Source organism: Ceratina calcarata, unplaced genomic scaffold (genome assembly GCF_001652005.2).
Source record: "Ceratina calcarata isolate Rehan_Ccalc_2016 unplaced genomic scaffold, ASM165200v1 scaffold162, whole genome shotgun sequence".
NCBI lineage: Eukaryota > Metazoa > Arthropoda > Insecta > Hymenoptera > Apidae > Ceratina > Ceratina calcarata.
Genome location: NW_017137498.1, coordinates 269194 through 288722, shown reverse-complemented (window position 1 = coordinate 288722; position 19529 = coordinate 269194). Strand labels below are relative to the sequence as shown.

The 19529-nt window shown below is 40.2% G+C and overlaps 1 protein-coding gene across 8 annotated transcripts in view; it reads left to right on the top strand.

Annotated features, from left to right (window-relative positions):
* The first annotated feature begins 91 nt into the window (after nucleotides 1-91).
* Nucleotides 92-19529, top strand: part of MESK2 (misexpression suppressor of KSR 2) — a 27842-nt gene continuing 8404 nt past the window's right edge. For 3 of the 8 annotated variants that reach the window (XR_001916978.2, XM_018037234.2, XM_018037236.2), the window contains exons 1-7: nucleotides 93-498; nucleotides 4276-4688; nucleotides 7345-7398; nucleotides 16327-16526; nucleotides 16664-16784; nucleotides 18335-18623; nucleotides 19133-19402. Coding sequence is in view for 7 of the 8 variants with exons in the window: in XM_018037234.2 (XP_017892723.1) it covers nucleotides 4474-4688; nucleotides 7345-7398; nucleotides 16327-16526; nucleotides 16664-16784; nucleotides 18335-18623; nucleotides 19133-19402 (1149 nt within the window). In the remaining variant the exon portion in view is untranslated. Of the gene's footprint in view, nucleotides 499-4275; nucleotides 4689-6294; nucleotides 6368-7344; nucleotides 7399-16326; nucleotides 16527-16663; nucleotides 16785-18334; nucleotides 18624-19132; nucleotides 19403-19529 lie in introns of those variants that run through there. The other 5 variants (XM_018037233.2, XM_018037238.2, XM_018037237.2 and 2 more) reach the window with 5 other exon arrangements.

The following is a 19529-nucleotide window of genomic DNA, read 5'->3' as shown; positions in this document are numbered from 1 at the left end:
CGAGAGCCAGATGTCGGTACACCGTCCGTAACCGGTTCGATCCGCCGTACACCGCGCACGGAGCAGTGCGCATTCCCATTGACCAGTCTGTAGTCGGAGTCGTGTATTCGGGCCAATAGTAATCGTGCGGTGCCTTTGAGAACACGGTACGATCTCTCGCCAATCTTGGTTCCCGTGGTGCGTTCACACACGTCACATCGGAAAACGAGAAGGGCGAAACGGACGAAGAAAAGGAACCTGAACGACGACGTAAAATTAGGTCGTAACGTCACGTCCATCGGTGAAGGCAGGGAAACAAATCGGTGACGAGTTACCCGTCGGAGTTGTTGCGAAGGGACCGAGGAATAGGGGACACGCAGGTCCGGACTAGTTATCTTCAGCGCCTCGTAGTCGTCCGCCCGCGTCTCCGTTTCTGTGCTGACCGTGTTCGAAAGCCGCGGCGAAGCTGCAACTCTTTTTTGGTACCAGGATTCCGCAGCGGGAGCCGCGCAAGACGAGGTGAGTCACTGCCCGTGCTCCGCTCCACGCGCATTTTTCGTGTCCGCGAAGAGACCGCGTACATATTTAGGTAACGAAAGGGAACAATTCTGAACGCGATGTACGACATTTCGATTGATGACGAACGATCTCATTACGCTATACCGTCGTCCAATCGTGGTCAACGCCGTCGTTCCCCTCGCCGTGATCCCCGTCACCGTCCTCATGGATATTTCGATTCCTGTGCCTAGATACGTTTGCACGTCGAGCTTCCCCGTCGGGTGACAACTTTTCAGCGTAGATATTAGTCGTCGGTCATAATTCGTGCTCACGATACTAATCAATGTGAGTCATCCACGGTTGATAACGAAGGTCGAACTCTAATCTTAATTCTACCCTTGGGCTACGGTTTTAGATAGTCTCCCGCCACTATTGCCGCTGGAATTTCATGTTCCATACTCGCAGGAAGCGTCGATACGATCGAGAACTCGATACGTCACAGCCAGCAACCCGGTTATACGCGATTACTCGACGGGAAACGAGGTTAGACGCTACACACGCGGCTATCCACGCGAAAAATCAATACACGACCCTCCTGGGGCCGCGATTCACGGAGCTGCGCGGATATACTTCTCCAATTCCGGGGAATCGTCCTTTCCGAGTAAAAATCGTCGCCGTTCCTGTCTAGAAAGCCTGCTGTGTGCCCCGATCGATTTCACGAACGTAACACCTGTGTGTATCCGTGCACACGTACAGACGGAAGACGCGTACGTGGGTCGGAGACCACAGCTGATCCCCATAGTTCGGTTTTCGCGGGAGTACGTCAAAGCGATGGGAACGGAACGGACACAGATCGGATCAATTTTATCGTTGAATTTTAATATTCGCGTACATCGGTTCTCCCCATTCGTGATAAATTTTTAATGCGATTTCACGGCTGCGCTCGAATATCAAATTAACGAATGCCAGGGGACACTCGACTAATACGGAAATTGGTTTATTTCCGTGCGTGAATCTATGTGCATCGGATCTTTCACTTAATCTCGTTCCTTATCGATTGTTCTTTTCCTTACGTAGCTCAGCCTCGAAATATAATACGTAAATCACTCGGCATTATATGTACGTATCGTATATATGCTAGTAATACAAATTGATTTTAATCTGAAGAATGCACATTTCTGCTTTTTTTCATGTAAGAATAAATTCGTATGAAATACAAAAGCACTTTTTTAATGACTGCCATACTTCGATTGATAATTACTGAAAAAAAATGTACGAGCGTAGTGATTTATCGTCAGCATAATATACCGATGTATTTACGACATGCACGTGACATCGCAAATCGTATATTTTTACTTGGTGAAAGATTTATAGAATCCCGATAAGGTAAAAGCCCACTCGTGCGGTCAACTTAAGTTCATAATTTTATCCCGGTGCATTGTGATTTTATTTTAACGTTCTTTCTCTATATAAAGCCACGAAGACTCGATAACCGTGACGCACGATTCCCCAGTTTCATTATAGAACGAATTTTCTTGGCTAGTATTCGTTTTAATTGGCAGGATGACCGTCGAGTGAGCGCGTTTAATACTCATTGGTGTCTTGATAGAAATGGTGTCGTGAAAAATGATCGACGCTTTCGTTTCTTAACCGAACGGTGTAGCGTGGAGAAGAAATTTCGTCAAAGCGGAAGTTGCCGTAGACGGGTTGCAGCCGGAAACACTTATGCAACGCGAGGCGTTATTTTTTATTCGTGACGCGGAGACAACACAGTGTCAATCGTTAACGCTGTCTCTCGCTAATTTAACGAAAAAAAACAAAACAAGAATCATATATTGAACATTTTTAATTGCAATTACTACCGACATAAATTTTATGCAAAAGGGGGACACAATCGATTGCACGTAGAATTATCGAGAATACGCAACTAATTGACAGCTCTTTAACAACTATTGATTACTTGTATACTTATTCGAGGAAATACATTTTGCAAGCGCATGTCTGTTATTTTTTATTTATTTTTTGTCTACACTCTACACCATATGCATACGTACACAACCGAGACCGTCGACGAGGCGTGTGGTCAGAGATTCGTTTGAGTTTTGAACATTTTCACAGAGAACGATTTCAAAGTCGCATCTCACGGTCTCTGATCACCGTTCTGGTGCTCTCTCGAACAATCAGCATTTGCGTGTTTTCACGAAACGCGCACAAGCGTTGCACCTCGCAGTTGGCATGCGGCCACGCATGATTAGTATTATTATTATTATCTCGATGTGCAATAATCGAGTCATTGAATTGTCTGCATGCTGATGCCATGTGCCTTTACACCAGTTTCCTCTGTTTTATCCTTACGTATTTTTCGTTTTGCAACGGTTAGCGAACGAAGTATCGGCAAAAAGATTTGGATTGATCCTTCGGGCAATAGACGTTAATGGAAAGATCAAAGGAAAGAGAATCGAGATACGGAACGGATTGATTTAGACGCGGCCCGTAAGTCTCGAGGGACGTATCAAGGTCTGGAATCGAGGAGAGTACAGGAAATGTTCTATTAGTTTTGAAACCGTAACATCTGTTATTTTCTTTGCTCGGAAGCAATTAGGGAATGTCAACAGACGGTTGAGCCGAGATAAATGTCTACAACTTCTCGAAATTACCGCATTTCTTTGTCGAGAAATGAGTTTCAGGATTAATGATAAATTAAATGGTCAAATGCTTTTTATTCTTCAAAATTTAACAAATTTAATGATATTTTATAATTTGAAAAAGTAAGCAGTATCTATGCACTAAAATAATTTATGCATTCATCGTTAATTATTTGATTAGAGAAAGGTGAACGAGTAAAGTCACGAAAAGAGCGCAGCTCTGAATGCTTGATAGGAATTTTTAATGACTGGCCATAGTTTCTATTTGACTTTATTTAGTTTTGAATACATCACGGGACACACGAACATGAAAATTATCATTCGAAATACGGAAAATAATTCTCTGAATCTCTTAAGACGTAACTATTCGTTAAATGTCTTTAAACAGAGATGAAAAATTAGAGCGAGACTGGATTAACCACGAATAACAAGGAGTATGTAATTACGAGAGTTATTGGAGCATTAGTAAGAAGCTGAGAGGGAAAAGAATTTATGCAAACTATGTCTCTAACCCGAGCTTTAATCTGATGAGCACAGTTTCCTGAAAATTCGCGTAGAAACTCTCCTTTTCCAGAGCACGTTTCACCGAAGTAGGAAGTATCAGTATTTATCGGTGAAGAACTGAGAACTATACTTCACGTCAGAATGTCCGCTATATTAATATATGTTTGAAACATAATCATTTGCTATATTATCAAAGTAAATTATCGTTAAATGTGTTACAATTTAACATACTTTAATCAAAGTCGTAACACTAAGCTTTAAGTATCCTCTCGATCAAACTGTTAAGTTGTCAATGAATGTAAAACATTACTGCTGACTTTATAGTTATAAAAAAAACGTAAAAAATACAAAAGTGCATGAAGTATCAACAGCAAGATGCATATCGTGACGTTTAATGGATTAAAGAACATTCTTATTTAATTCGATTCCTTAAATTGATTCCACGCCTTCTTGAACATGGTATCAGAAAATAGCCGACTGCGCATACCTTTTATCAGTGAAAGCCATTTGCCGATACCTCGATCGATAGTCCGAGCGCATTCACACGTATCCTCTTTATCTTGGATTTTCTTTATTTGCCCGTTTGCCCGTTCGTTTGCCTTGTTGACGCACGATATTGGCGTATCTCGGCTTCGGGCACGCGTATCAGCATCATCAACAACAGAGCAGCGGCCAAGGGACAAAGCGGAGAGACAGAGGAAGCAGGATCGAAGGGAAGAATCAGAGAGGTAGATCCACCGCAACGGTGGAGAGGATCGTCCGCGTCGAAGACGTCCGATCAGGTCGTTCGAAGCGGGTGTAGGGTTTTCGTCATCGTGGGCGAGGAACAGCCAGCAGGGACGTCGCCATGCCGGCAGGTATTGGCGCTTCGTACAGGTCGTTAGGCGACCTGGGCGAAGACGTGTACAAAAGCACGACGATCGTCGACCAAACGCAGACCACCGGGCAAAGCGTCCTCGAGAGCGTCAAGAAGGCTTTCAGTTTTGCCTCGCCCAAGGTCGAGCTCAGGAAAAAGGACCCGCTGATCGAGGACCGCCGTGAGAGCGTCTCGATCGTCTCAAGGTAATGCCTTATACGATATTGTCCGCGCGTCGTATACACAGGGGAAAAACCGGTCGGCAGGTAGGGGTGACGGTCGCGGGACACGTTTCTTCTTTGGTCTCTGCGTTTGCTTCTCGACCTCGAGCCCACCTCTTGTCTCTCTATTCAATCAAGGGCGAATCGATGTCGCCGTTAGAACAGTGATTCGAATCGAATATCTGGTGCACCCGGATATCAGTAATATACCTGGGAATCTCGAACAGATGAAACAATCGAGAATCTCGAGCTAGAAATCATTGGTCTCTTGATCTTTTTCTTCGACGTCGACGGATCGCCAATGAGCAGGTCCAAATGTCAATTGGAAATTGAGAAAAGCGATTGACATGTATCTACCGAGATCCTTGGCTATTTTATTCACCTTCCATGGGCATACTTATGTTTCGCACCTTTCGTAATCACTCTGGATCATTTATGTGCAGTCATATGTGGGTCATTTATGTATGCAGTTTCAAGTTTCAAAAAATCTTTACCAATTTTGAGATACTAATTCAAGTTGCTACTTTATTATAAATAAAAATATTAATGGGTTAAGTAAGGAAAAATCCACATCTGGAATGAAATTTTCAAAAGTACAATTCTCGCGTGGTCATAAACGATCCCGTATGCCTATGGAGGATTAATGTTCGGAGACACCCAGATATTTTATAAATTATATCTAAGTCTTTTTCGCTAACCACGAGACGACATTAATCGTATTTAAGAGAAACGTAGTGTAGAAAGACAAACGCGATCAATGACGAAGTAACCTGAACAGAGACTAAGGAGGTCGTGAATGATCGGTCCGAGGTCGAAAACGTTGGCTCTACGGTTAGAGTGCTTTTGCTATTGGCCACGGTGGTAGACTGGCGCCGGTCGAGGAATCGATCGCTACAGTTTCCTGCCCTTTTTAAATTGCTTGTAACTAAAATAACGAGGAAATACTTGGTGCGGGTTGCGGGAAATACAATTAAAGCAAAGAGAAACAACTTCCCAATTATTAAAATTCATCACCGTTAAAACATCTGACTTACTAACTGCATGCATTAACGAGCGTGAAAAATGGAACTTGTAAAAACAGAACGTTCGTACTTCGTCTACCTAGTTTGTTGTTGGCCTGAATTTAAAGGATCGTATTTTGTGGATACACGTATTCCTTTATTCGCCGCTATATTGAACTCTGCAACTGGAATCTATACATATATTGTGTTAAGACAAACAACGGGATGGTACATACGAACGAGCTTGGAATATCGCGCAATATCTCACCAGAGGAAAACGTTTAGAACCAAAACAGACAACGTTTGTCCGTATGAAAATATCTATTAAAAATGGGAAATACAATTCCGATATTCCTGTTTATTTAAATACCAATCGCGTTTTTCTCGAATGACAAGGCATTCATCTTGTTCATGCCATTTAGATAAAGAATCGAAAACGCGATCAAATTAATGTGGTCCCAACGATTTAGATCCAGCAACCATTATTTATTTGATGCGTGAACACTTTCGAGTTTTATACACTTTGTACAAAATTGAACACGACACGACACATGGCTATCAGAATAATCAAAGACTGGTTTAACCTTAAGCACGGACGGACTTTAGGACCGGAAGTTGGTGGCGCGACTATTGATCGGCCTGGGTACAAAAGCAGGCCACGAGGTAAGCCGCATCATGCGACCTGAGCGTCACTCCTTACATCGAAATTTCTATCGCGCGTATCGCTATCATTGCTTGGATTTTTGATTTCCCCATAAAAACTATCTGTTCGTCATGTCGTATGTGCCCGTCGCTTCTGCTAGCTGTTCATGCACTGACTTGTTTCTTAACATTGGTGATAAGCTTTTAACAAAAATTACATTGCAACTGCACTGTGTAATCATAATATCTTATGGAAAAGAGGAACATCATATCTCTGTCACGCGACCGCGTGCCTTCTAGTGTAACAAAGCGTTCTCGTCCTGTCAAGCTATCACCGGTGTATCGTTAGCAATGATCTTTTTTTATTCGCGTGCACGTATGTACGTACGTATATATTCGATTGTTCCTTTGTCCTCGCAACGCTCGAGTTGCATTACCGTGCGGTTCGTGCCGCGCGACAGCGACGCGTGCGTTGCGGAACCGGCTTTTCGGTCCGCGACATCCTCCTCCAGCGAGGTCGATCCACCGAGAACGACTAGCGCAGACCGGTAACCGTACATATTCAACACGATGAGTCTCTCAACCGCATGGATCCGTAATTTCCTGCACAAAATGCTTGGGGCTCCTTTGTCTATCCGGACGATAGCTGCTACAGACGGATGCTCCGTCGTTCCACTTTAAGTTTACCATACTTTCTCCGAGATCTGATTTACTCTTTTAAACTATCGTAGACACGCGACGGAACCCGCGTGACAGTTTGCAAGTTCAAGGGAAAATGCATATTTTTAATCGATCGTGGATTACAATGCGGTAATTCGTACATCCGAATTGCGGTTGAAAGACGAACAGAATGAATTCCCTCCGATGTGGTTAACTGTCTCCTGTTTTTATGACATTTGGAATGAATTTAACGATAGCGCCTGCTAATTGTTGTTGGCACCCAGGTAGAGGCTGGCTAGGGCCGGGCGTTGTTATTATTTGCCGCCATTTTGTTCTAGGGAAAGAAACAGGATGCCGACCGCCGCCACACCCGAGAAATCAGCTCTTTTGGGGTAAGTCTCGCTGAGTGCCACCGTAGAACATCATAGATCATGTACTATCGCGTTCTAACGTTTCATATATACATATATACTTTAATTATGCTCAAGTACATCGGGATTGCGATTAGATTTCATTTATTATAAAAATTCGTCGTAGATAGTTTCCTTATCGCACATCTGAATGTCCTGATCAATGCTCCCTACTGTCTTGAGTAATACTCGTTAACATCCATCCATAGTTCTTTGGGGATTTTAAGATCTCATACAGGAGCTTGGCTTAATGTCGGTAAAGCTGTATGATCATCCCAGTAATTGACAGTTGCGTTATTAAGAGTGGCAAGACCCTACTGTTCACTTTCAGAACTAGAGACAAGCCAAGGTTCGCTCCCGACGAGCGATGATAGGCGTGAACGAGCGAGCACTTGTGTTGATTCTGTCCCATTTCGTAATGTTAACGCAAACGTATCACCTGGAAACGTCTGAATGCATGCAGTGCAAGTGTATCACACCAGTTCCCATTGAACCTGGACACCGTGAATCGATGTTCAAACACGAAATTGCACAGAAATAACATTATCGACGTCGCGTTTCTGAGTCCATCGTATTTTCTGATTCCTCTTCCTGATTTTTTCTTGCCACTGTTGAATCTATTCCAGAAGTCTCTACGCGAAAGCGAATCGATAGGCTGCATTGAGCTAGGGAGGAATGAAATTGTATTGGCAAGGTATTGCGTGCGACCTATTTCTACCGACATTTATTAAATGACCATGTATCGTTTTCGTTGTCCGCGAGAAATACATTTCACTGATTACTGTAGCATGAAATCTGAACGATATCTGGAGCACTGTTTCAAAACCTGTTAGTTTCTCGATTTTAAACGGAAACTCGAATGAATATCAGTGCTACATCGTTTGTTTACACTTCGAATAACATAGTTTCGGTAGCTTCTTGCCAAGTTTCACGCTTGTCGCGATTTGCTCATTCATTTAAATGCAAATTTCCAGCATAATAATTACAGTTTTCGAACACTGCCTCAACTTCTAAGATCCTTGCTTGCACCAATACTTTTAACAAGACGTACTTACAAGCACGTCGAACCATATTCTTTTCAAGTCATAAAAAACTTGGCTACAACGAGGAACTTCTACTCAGGAATTAATAATTCTATGAATATAAAGTCATCGGGTCACGCAGTCGCTCTCAAGTAAAATTTCCAAACTTTTTTACGAAATAAAAGAATGAGTCGATCACTTTCGGGAAGCAAGGTACTTCAAACAAAAGCACCTGCTTAAGTTGAACTATAATTATAATGCTTTTATTACGTAAACGACTTGAAATACGTTTTGTTTATTGTTAGGCTGATTCAACTAATTGTTAGCCGGGGCACTTTCGTGTATGATGCGATATTCTATTTTGAACACATGTATTGTTGGTAAGTCCATATAATTATACCTCGAGAATTACACTTCTGTCTTTTGTCCTCGAATGGTGCTTGACTTGAACGAGTCCGCATCATAAACGACTATCGAATATATCGTGTTTCCAACACGTCCTACAGGTTCCTTCGTATAACGAAGACCAACCGACACGTTCGCTCGTGGTTAATTAAATTTCGAGATTAATTCACCATTGAACGGGGATATGTCATCGACCGTGCGTCATCGTGAGCGATGCGCATTCGACTGAAATATATTTCGTTCAACGAAATGATAGAAAGATTTGTTTTTCGATTTTAACGAACGACCTACAACCAAAATATCGACAGTACACAGCACTCTGGTGTAAAATTCGTTTCTGTCTGTTGGACCGAAATTGGGTAATCAGACGGGCCGACGCCCTACCCTCTATCGAAACGACCTAGTCTTTCTCCAAATCGATCTCCGCTGCGAAGCAATTAGCGGTGAAATTAGGATTCATTACCGGTTATTAGAGTGACGGCACGAGGAGCTTATTGTTCGACGGCAGTAAGTTCAATGTTGAAAATATTTACTTGCGAACGGTCGAAACATTTTCACATTATAAGGAAAGGAATATGGAGGACTTGAGTAATATCGACCAACGCGTTATTTATGTCACAGGCTTGTGATCGTAGACAGTGGCACGTGTCCCTAAAATAGTACCGAGCTCGAGAAAAATTCATATCGCATTCAGCTTGGTACCATATGTTTCATAAATCCGAGATTTTGTGATATCCTTGTGAATAAGTAACACGACTTCTTTTCCTAACGTCGAAATTAGTATATGTATAATAAAAAAATCAGAATCTCCGAACGAAATATTACGTCCATAAAATATTCTATAATTAAACGGAACAGAGAATATTATTGTTTCACGCATAGAATCGCGTACCTGCACAAACTGGACACTTGTCCCTCGTTGGTTTTCATTCATATCTGCATAGTACAGTTATATAAAGTGTACGTGGTGACAAATTGTGTTAGCAGGACGTTAAAGTGTAAGAGTTCATTATGGCACGACGACACCGTGAACTCGTACGTCATTTTGCTCCATTTCAGCTGAACATTCGGTTCCATGTCACTTGGCGACCTGCCAAGTTCACCTGAAATTCAGGATCCTCAGGCTTCGACTCAATTTCAAACTCGATAAAAACAATGGTATTTTTTCCTATTTGCTATTGCCCTCTCTCAGAAATCTATATCGACTAAACAGTCTGATCGGAAAGTTGTAAAGTTCAAAATCGTAGACTAAATCATAACGCGAAATTGCATTGAAGAGTGCTCTTGCAGTGACGCTTAGAATATTGATTCTCGAGTTTCATTTTGTTATGCATCGGTCGTTAAGACGAAGAAATATTGACGCGAGTATGAAATTATGAACTCGATACGACAACTCGATTACGACACGTCGCCTCACGTCGAGTACAGCGCCGATGGTAATATTAATTATACTTAATTAGAGTGCACAAGCCATATGTCACTCTTTATTTCTAGAATATCTAATGAGCAACAGTTACGCGTGAATGTAAGTTCGCGAAACATTTTAATTAACAACCTGAAGGGTTCTCATGCGTACGTCGCCTCATTCCAGCCGCATTACATTCTGTCATTATTACTATTAACGAGCACGAGCACAAATTTGTCGTGCTATTCACGTGCGACATCACGTACCCCTTAAAAATCAACCGAAATTCAATAGCGTATTCTGCGTCACGTGATTAGAAGTCGCAGCGAAATGGTCGAAAATTAAAACAAAGACCCGAGAATGGCTCGTCCCAAGGATCGCGGAAACGGACACTACAAAGGTAACCAATTGTTCTGCGATAACATCTAATATCTAATTGTAAGCATGGAATGCATAGACGGTACATGATTTTTCTCATCTTTTTGTTATCTAACTTTGAAGTGCATTTTTCATTCCACGTCAACTCGTATCTTTTCTACTCTTACTTAGATGCGATCAGTTTATCTCCGACTGAGGCGGCTTTAGCGAAACACGTTCTGCATTCTGCATTAGATCTCTAGCAAGTTCGAAAGCTTGTCCGGCTTTCGAACGAAAGCCGAACTTTGAAATCCAGAAAGGAAAGACGTAAATCGATCTACCGTCGGCAGCTCGCGTTACATAAATTTCTCTGCGTCGACCGTGAACCGAGCAGAACGGCGGCGAGAGATGAAAAAAATCTGGCATACAGTGCGGTTAATCGATCGGTAAAAAGGGATACGAACCAGATATCGAGTGACCAAGACATATCGTGTGTTCCACCGTGGTGGTTAAACCCGGCTACCTAACGGCGATGGATCGAACGGTTCCTCGAAAATAATCCATTTTCTTCTCTTTATTAAGTCTCGTCACCTTAAACTTCGTACGATCCACTTACCCACCAGCAGCTTTGTATCTCTATACACTTCTATAAACTGATGTCTCTTTAATCTTTGGCTAATACCCAAATTATTCAATGGCTGTTTAGAATCACCTATCGTTTAATACTTATATAAACGTGAGATGCACACTAATTCAGTGCATTCAAGAGGACGTTTAACCATAACTCGAGACTGTCGTAAGTGTTTTTCCTCGCGATTTAATGAATCCGTTATCTGCTTTAGCCACTCTACTCCGGCTCAGGAGAGGTGTACGCGTTGCCGTTTATCTAGCTCCAAATTTAAACGTCGAATTAACTTTTAGAAGAGATGTGCTGCACGCGCGGGTTGCCTGTGATTAATCTGCAGCAGGTTTAACGCTCGGCTTAAACCTCACCGGGTTTTCTCTCAGAATACCTTCAAAACTACTGCCATTTTTTTGCCCGCGAAACTCATTGAAACCGGCCACCGGTTAAATCCAGCTTTTCGCAAATATCGTGCCTATTCAGCACTTCTTTCGTGTGATTCTTTTTCCTACGTGATTCATTTAAACAACGGCTGGCCTGAACGATTTTTTTTTCCACCCACACGTTTAATATGAAACGATTTCGGAGATTTGGTGTTACGTAAAAGAATACTCGGTTTGAGTGTATTCCTCTCTATCAGTGCTTTTATTTATAGGTTTTCCCTGGTAATACAATTTCGAAAAATCTATTTTCATTTATATTATTCGATCAATCATAGGACCTTCTTAGAATTGAATTGTTCCAAAGGGCAAATTATCCTTCACAATTTACATAACTAATACATCTTCCTCTGTATCCTTGTTCGAATGACAAGTTTTCAGCTGAGACTTTGAAAATAATCAAAGAATTCTGTACAAAATGGACAAGAAACATATGTAAATCTGAATTTCAATTTCTACCAAACCAATCGCACCATTGACTCATCAAATACGACAAAAGACTTTCATAGCTGGAAGACAAATTAGTGTATCATATGAATAGAATCATTAATGGTTAACAAAGTGAAAAATGCAGGCCGGAGAGGCAAGCGCATAAGCGCGTTAACAGCACGTCTTTATCGTCGCTGACTTCATCAAGGGACCGGACTTGTGCGGAACCGGAAACGTTAGTGCGACGTGCTGAAGATACGAGAAACCACACACAGATTTGCTGTGCTCGTAAATGCAAACTTGAACGATACGTTTCGGACCACTACAAGTGCCGTTCCAGCTTAAACCCGCAAATAGAACAACCGCGGAATCAACAAGATCGTTACGTCAGCTAAACAAATTCGGAGCAACAGTTTGAAGGAGTACTCGTAAACGAAAATTCCAATTATAGTAACGAACGAATTTTCAAGATGAAGTTTATTATTCATTTCGAGCAATAAGAATCAGCAAGAGCTCTATTGGAACTATGTCAAAAGTGTAATTCAAAAATCTTGGATTTGCATCGCTAAAATCTACGAACTTTTTATTAATTGTCATGTGATAATGGTCAATTAAGATAAGACGAAGTACCTCGAATCTTTAAAGCTACTCCCAACTAATAATCGATAATAACAAATTGCCAATTAGTTCGATGGTACGGTTACTCCTTTATCAAGAAGCTTTTATACGCAATTATTGGTAAATTTCAAATGACAGTGGCCCTTTCATCATAATCTGGCAACGAAAAGAAGAAAACGTAAATGGAGTTTCGTTGAACTTCAAGATATTTCAAATATATGCAGAGGGAATGTTCATCATTATACGAATAAAAAATTTTTTAAATGCTAGGAGACACTCATTCAAGAAGTCTATTGGAGTTTTAAACTCGTTCATATGCAAACTGCTACATTATGTATAATTTCATCGTTTGGATCTCATTTTTCCACTTTCTTTCACATACTGTACATCTCGCATACACCATTTCAATGCCTATTCACGTGATAACATAATCATGCATATTAATATTACCACGGGAACACGACCGTGATATTTAGGTGAATAACGTTAGGTTGCTTTCGTTTGTAAGAAAGACTACAATCGAGAGTCAACAAGAGAACACAGTGTGTTTCGTTACCCATGACTTATGACTTTATCTGCTTATCTCTGTGTGACTTGACGTAATAAATCATGTTCACTTTATAGAAAATTGAATGTACTAGAATCGTCTTAATATTTCAATTTCAGAGGGAAAATTTTCTCTCTATATATTTCTCAGTGAAATTACTATTTTAATGTAGTTCAGAATTCGATTACAAATTCAGAACGATATTCATCATCAAACCAACTGAGTCACTAGCATATCGATTTTCGTATAAAACCTATCCGATACTTTCCAACCATGGTCGTAAATTTCGATTACAATTTTAATGAAAGTTTTTTCAAAAGATCTCTCCGGCAGATGTTACCATTCTAAACCAGAGAATTCCATTTTGTATCTTATCCTCCAGCCGGGATTAGCGTTCCATTCAAACGCCGTGAATAGACGAGTTACAGAATGCAACGAAGTGCATTTACGAAAATGATAACAGAAATTAATGCAAACCGTGTGATACGCTGGAATACTGCAGTAGAATCAAAAAGCAAAAGAATTCTACTGTGCAGCAGAATACTTTTACGAAATTACGTTCGACTGTTAGAAATATTTTACTTTTGCGAGAAAGTACGGAAAAAAGAGAAAACGCGAGAGCAGCATTGTTGAAAAAAGCAATTCATGCAACGTCGCTTCTTTAAATGGCAAAGTAAAAGGAATAATGACTAACAAAGGCGGGAAAAACACGTCAAAAATCGAATGAAAACCTAACTTCCTCACGAGGTCACTGAATGATATTTTCACTAATATTTCTGTAAAAGGGGAACGCTCCTTTATCTCGGTTGAAGCTACAGTAGCGTCAGCATATAAAGGAACAGGTCAGCTCGAGTTCCTGACATTTTCCCGGCAAACTAAATTGGGTCGCACACAAATCCCGTGGAATACAGGTCATCGTAGATTCTTCGAGCGCTAGACTCGAGGCAAAAGGTGCCGGCTATGTCGTACGACTTCGACTATTCAATCGATTAACGCAATCGAATTAATTACTTCCTAAGTCATTACCACGACTTCAATAATAAATTAGGAAACGTATTATGGAATGTCTCACGAATGCGATGAAAGAAAACTGTTACGAGAAACAGTTAAAAGACCATAAAATACTGATTCGCAGAATAATTTGAAAGAATATAACACGAATGACTACGAATTCATCTTTAGATTAACGAAAAATATACGGTCACGCCAGTTTGTGTAAAGAACGTGTACTTAAACAGTGGTTAAACGGCCATTTCGCCGGAGAAAGCGAAATGCACTTCTGCATCATTATAGAAGCTTTAATGTAGAAGAACGTTGACGCTTCCACTTTAAAGCGTGTAGGTGCGGCTGAATGGAGGTGCGAACGTCAAAGGAAAATTGCGCGCACGAATCAAGAAAACTGCTGCGCGGAATTAAAAGCACGTGGCTTCGTTGCGGTGGCACCTTCAGAAAACAGACGATCCGCCGAGCCAAGCCACACTTGGTAGGGCGTGGTTCTTAGAATCGATACCATAAAAAGCTCACCGCACGTACACCTTCTTTTAATGAAATGCACAACTTTACGTGCATGCGTTTATATTAAGCGTTCGCAACGAGTTTTGTGCTAATTTGCCACGGCTTCCGGGGGCGCGTGCTCGTTTACACCCTTCACCGCGCATACCACCGACATTATTTCGACATAGCTATCACTAGCTGTTGAAACATTCAAACTCCGGATGTTTGAAATCCTTATGTAGGAGGTTCAGAATGTTTAAAATTATTTTGAACGTATCCGATATTTTAAAATTCATGATAGAATAACAGGCGAACATTGTTCTTTGCTATTAAGGATGTATTGGCTATATAGTCAATACCAAAAGTTTATGTATCTTAGAAAAACGCATTTCCTGTAATTAAAAATAGTACACTTTTCTTCTAATTTCTCTTAATATTTCTCTTATTAATTAACTTCTAATAATTTTAGCTTTTTAATAGTAATAGGAATCTATAATAAAAAATTCAACATGCCAGCATTGGTTAAGTATATGTATAGCCTATACATCCTTAATATGTGAGATTGAAATCGATTGAAGTTTACATTGATTGCGAGCTGTAAATTTGCAACGCAAATTACTTACACGCTCTATCCTAACTCCTGACTCTCATAACACGAATAGAGATACCTTTTTTGCTACGTTTCAGTTAGTTATTCAATTAATTAATCGTCAATGAATATTTCAATATTTCGTGCAATCATTATTAAGTTCAGGGGTCAAAGGAATATGGATTATTTATCGTCGTACAATTGCAAACAATTTATGTTAATTGCAATAGTTTGTCCAGAGACAACTAGAAATCAATTAGGTTGAAGATTAAGATTAAGTAAATGTAATCTTATTAAGTTAATTATTCTTCCAATGTTACTAATCAGTTCTCATTTCTTTAATGAATAATTGTTGTTTATAATTATAATTACCAAAGTTTATAAACCATATTTTAAAACGAGTCATTAATTTTTATTTGCTGACCAAGTGATAAATAATATTTCAATTAAAACATCGAAATAAAATTCTCAAGATACATGCACGTTAATTTGAAAATACTAAAATTTTGCAAGATCAGCTACTCATTCAAACCATCAGGTTGGCGCGTTTCACATTCTATTGTCGACGTAGCGAATATTTGATGCTATTTCGCCTGTATTGTCCAAATGAACACGAGAATAAGCAACAAAAAATGACGTTTTATAGTTCAGTTTAACCTTTCAGTAAGTCGTTTGTATTAACGAAACCAGCAAATTCTTACTAGTCAAATATAAATTAAATCATATTTCGTGTTCGCTAAAAATAAAAAAAATGTAAGTGTATTGAGTACAACTCGATTTTCCACAATTAAACTTACTACTAACCATCAGCTAAATTGAAACAAAAATTTCTAGACTGTACGTAGTTAACAAAACATCAAAAAATTAAATCTGATTTAACTCATAGTCAGACCTGGGATATCTTATGTTTGTTCATGTAACAAGAATGTTTCAATTGTTTTGCATACACGTCGCGGATTAAGCGATTTCTTTCCATGCGCAGCACGATGCCCTCAGATAGTATGGATGACATCGAACTGAAAAATATTCAGCTCCAATTTCCTCCGCTAAGATGTCTATCGAGAGACGACAGCTCCGTACGAGAGGAGAGGGTGGAAACCGACAAAGGAAGTTTGCTGGTGGCCGTTCAAGGAAATCGAGCGAAACCTGCCATTCTTACGTACCACGACTTAGGCCTTAACTGTGAGTGCACACGCGCATATTTATAATCTACGCTAACTCCAATTCCAAGAAATTAAGAGCAAGATTGAAAATTAAATGAGATCGCATGTTTATCGAGTGAAGCGTATGTTAAAAGAAGTAACGACGATCGTTTCCAGATGTATCGAGCTTCCAGGCGTTCTTCAATTACATCGACATGCGAGTTTTACTCGAAAACTTCTGCGTTTATCACGTAAACGCACCGGGTCAAGAGGAAGGTGCACCAACGCTGCCTGAGGAGTAAGTATCCCTTTTATCGCTAATTTATTCTTTTCGCTTCAAGAACCTCTTCCTGCGACAATAAACTCAATTTATTAATTAAAAGATCGAAGTACCTTTCTTTAGAAATGATTTTTATAAAATATTTTTAACACAAGCGAGCGAATGCATTGTTCCAATTGTCCACAGTCGATAAGCGGACAGCCCTAATTATTATGTATTGTCAACTAGGTTCGTGCAAGGACTGAAGTCCGGTAACGAGTTCACTAATTAACACGCGACGTGGTTATGTAAACGAAACCGGAAAAAAAAACGACAACTGAATTTCTGAAAGTATCCCACGTGCGAGCATACGTCTCGTTGAAGAGCACCGTACGCGCGTCACTTGACGACACGGTGAATTCAATTAGCACGAATCAATGACCTAATTAACGTTCTAATTAGTACCGAAGCCCCGACTATGTCCCGCTTTTGCGTTTTCCACGGATAATTCCTTCCGTCTTAAGAGTCAGTTTTCTTCTTCTTCGTCTTCTTTGCCGTTAAGACCGCGCGGCGACTTCTTCCCTGCGCTTTTTCCTCTATCGCCGTTTGCATTTATACGGATTCAACCTTATCGGTTATTGCTCAATTCCGTAACTCAATCTCTCATGAAATCGGAAAACAGTAACCAACGAAATTGTTTCTGAGATTTTCAAACAACATCAGGTTATTCTTGTTTCCTGTCAGGGGATTACATAATAAGATTCTCCTTGTGTACGATTGGTAAATTAAAAGGAAAATGAAAAAGTAACGTGACGCAATACCTCGGAATCGTTTACAACGTTCAATTAGAAGATTGACGGGGCCTACCTACGACATCCGATTAAGCTGACCTCAAACAATCGAGACTCACCTCGTCAGACACGTACGCGGCTAAACAGTGTTACAGAATAATTTAGACTGCAATGCAGATTCTCATACAACTACGAGAACTATTTTCGCTCGCGTGCCAAATCCCGAAAATTTCATGACGAGTGCTTATCGGAATGTATTGGATCGATAACCGTCGTACTATTCGAAGCATCGATCACATATCGGTATCTCATAGTATGCTATAGTATTTAATAAATTATTCTTAAAATTGTGCTGTCGACTTTAATTTTAAATGTACTTTCAATTTTAAAAATAATGTTTCTTTCTGATACTGTGACTGAAATTAACGTAACGACGTTAACACAAAAATAGCACCACGTGTTTTATTACCTCCATTGCACTACGGGGAATATAAATCTTTCTTAACAATGGAGAAATACATTTAACCTTTAGGATAACTCGATAAATATTAGCGCAGATTAATCAGTAAAACTGGCCAGAATATTGGGCTCCATGTATCATAATTTCTAGTTTAATCTGAATTTATTTAATAATCTAGGATTTGCTTTCGTAACACGATTTCTGAAATACAATGTATGTATATTAACAAATATTCTTTAGCAATATCGGATCTAAAAATATTTCTTATCACATAGAATAAATTGATGTCTTTCCAATCGATTGATATGTCTTCATAAATTTTCTATACTATATTCCAGCTACGTCTATCCGTCCATGGATGAGCTGGCGGAACAGCTGCTCTTTGTGTTGGGTCATTTTGGTCTGAAATCCGTAATCGGTTTCGGAGTCGGCGCCGGGGCCAATATACTAGCGAGATTCACACTTGCTCATCCTGAGAAGGTCAATGCCCTATGCTTGATAAACTGTGTATCGACGCAAGCAGGCTGGATCGAATGGGGCTATCAGAAACTGAACGTTCGCCATCTAAGATCGCAGGGCATGACTCAAGGTGTACTGGACTATTTAATGTGGCATCACTTTGGCAGGGTGAGAACGCTTACTTAAATTTGTTGAGTCTCTAGAAAAATTATTTACACGTATGCATGTTTCTTAATGATCTCATTTGAAAAATGAGATTATATATTTACATGATTCAGTAATGAAAAAAAAACAGTGCAAATAATTTTTATATTTATTATACGTTAGTACAAATCGATCGGACTGGGGGTGAACTAACATGCAGCAGCCTATGTGGTCCACAAAATTTGTTCAAATTAAATTATGTAAACTTTCGCATGGAAACATAGACTGGTAAAATGTCGACCAAAGGACCAAGTCTAGGCAAGACATTGTCGACTGTTTCTGTGCGATGTAGAAAATTGAATTAGGGTTGGCATCGGTAGTAATTCTGTCGCTCTTATTATGCAACACGTAGCTCCATAATAGAGTTCCCGTCTAGAGACCGTAAAAGTCGACGGTGTGAAACCTGTACGATTAATTTTAATTGCGAGATTACGAAAAATTCTATTTGTGCATTTGTTGGACTCGTGTTTCAGGGTACAGAGGAGAGGAATCACGATCTCGTTCAAGTTTACAAGAATTACTTCGAGCGACGTGTAAATCCTACGAATTTAGCGTTATTCATTGATAGTTACGTCCGACGCACGGATCTAAACATCACGAGGGAATTAGATCCGTCCCGGAAGAAGGAAGGCCTCACGCTCGGCGTACCTGTGATGAATATCACGGGAGCCTTGAGTCCGCACGTAGACGATACGGTGACGTTAAATGGACGATTAGATCCGACGAACAGCTCTTGGATGAAGGTACGAGATCCTTGTTATATTAATCGGTCTCTACACTACGACGATTTGTACGTGTGACAAGAAAATATTTAATCATTCATTTGAATTCACTCATTTAGCTCGCACTTTTGTTTTCTTATAAGTAGAT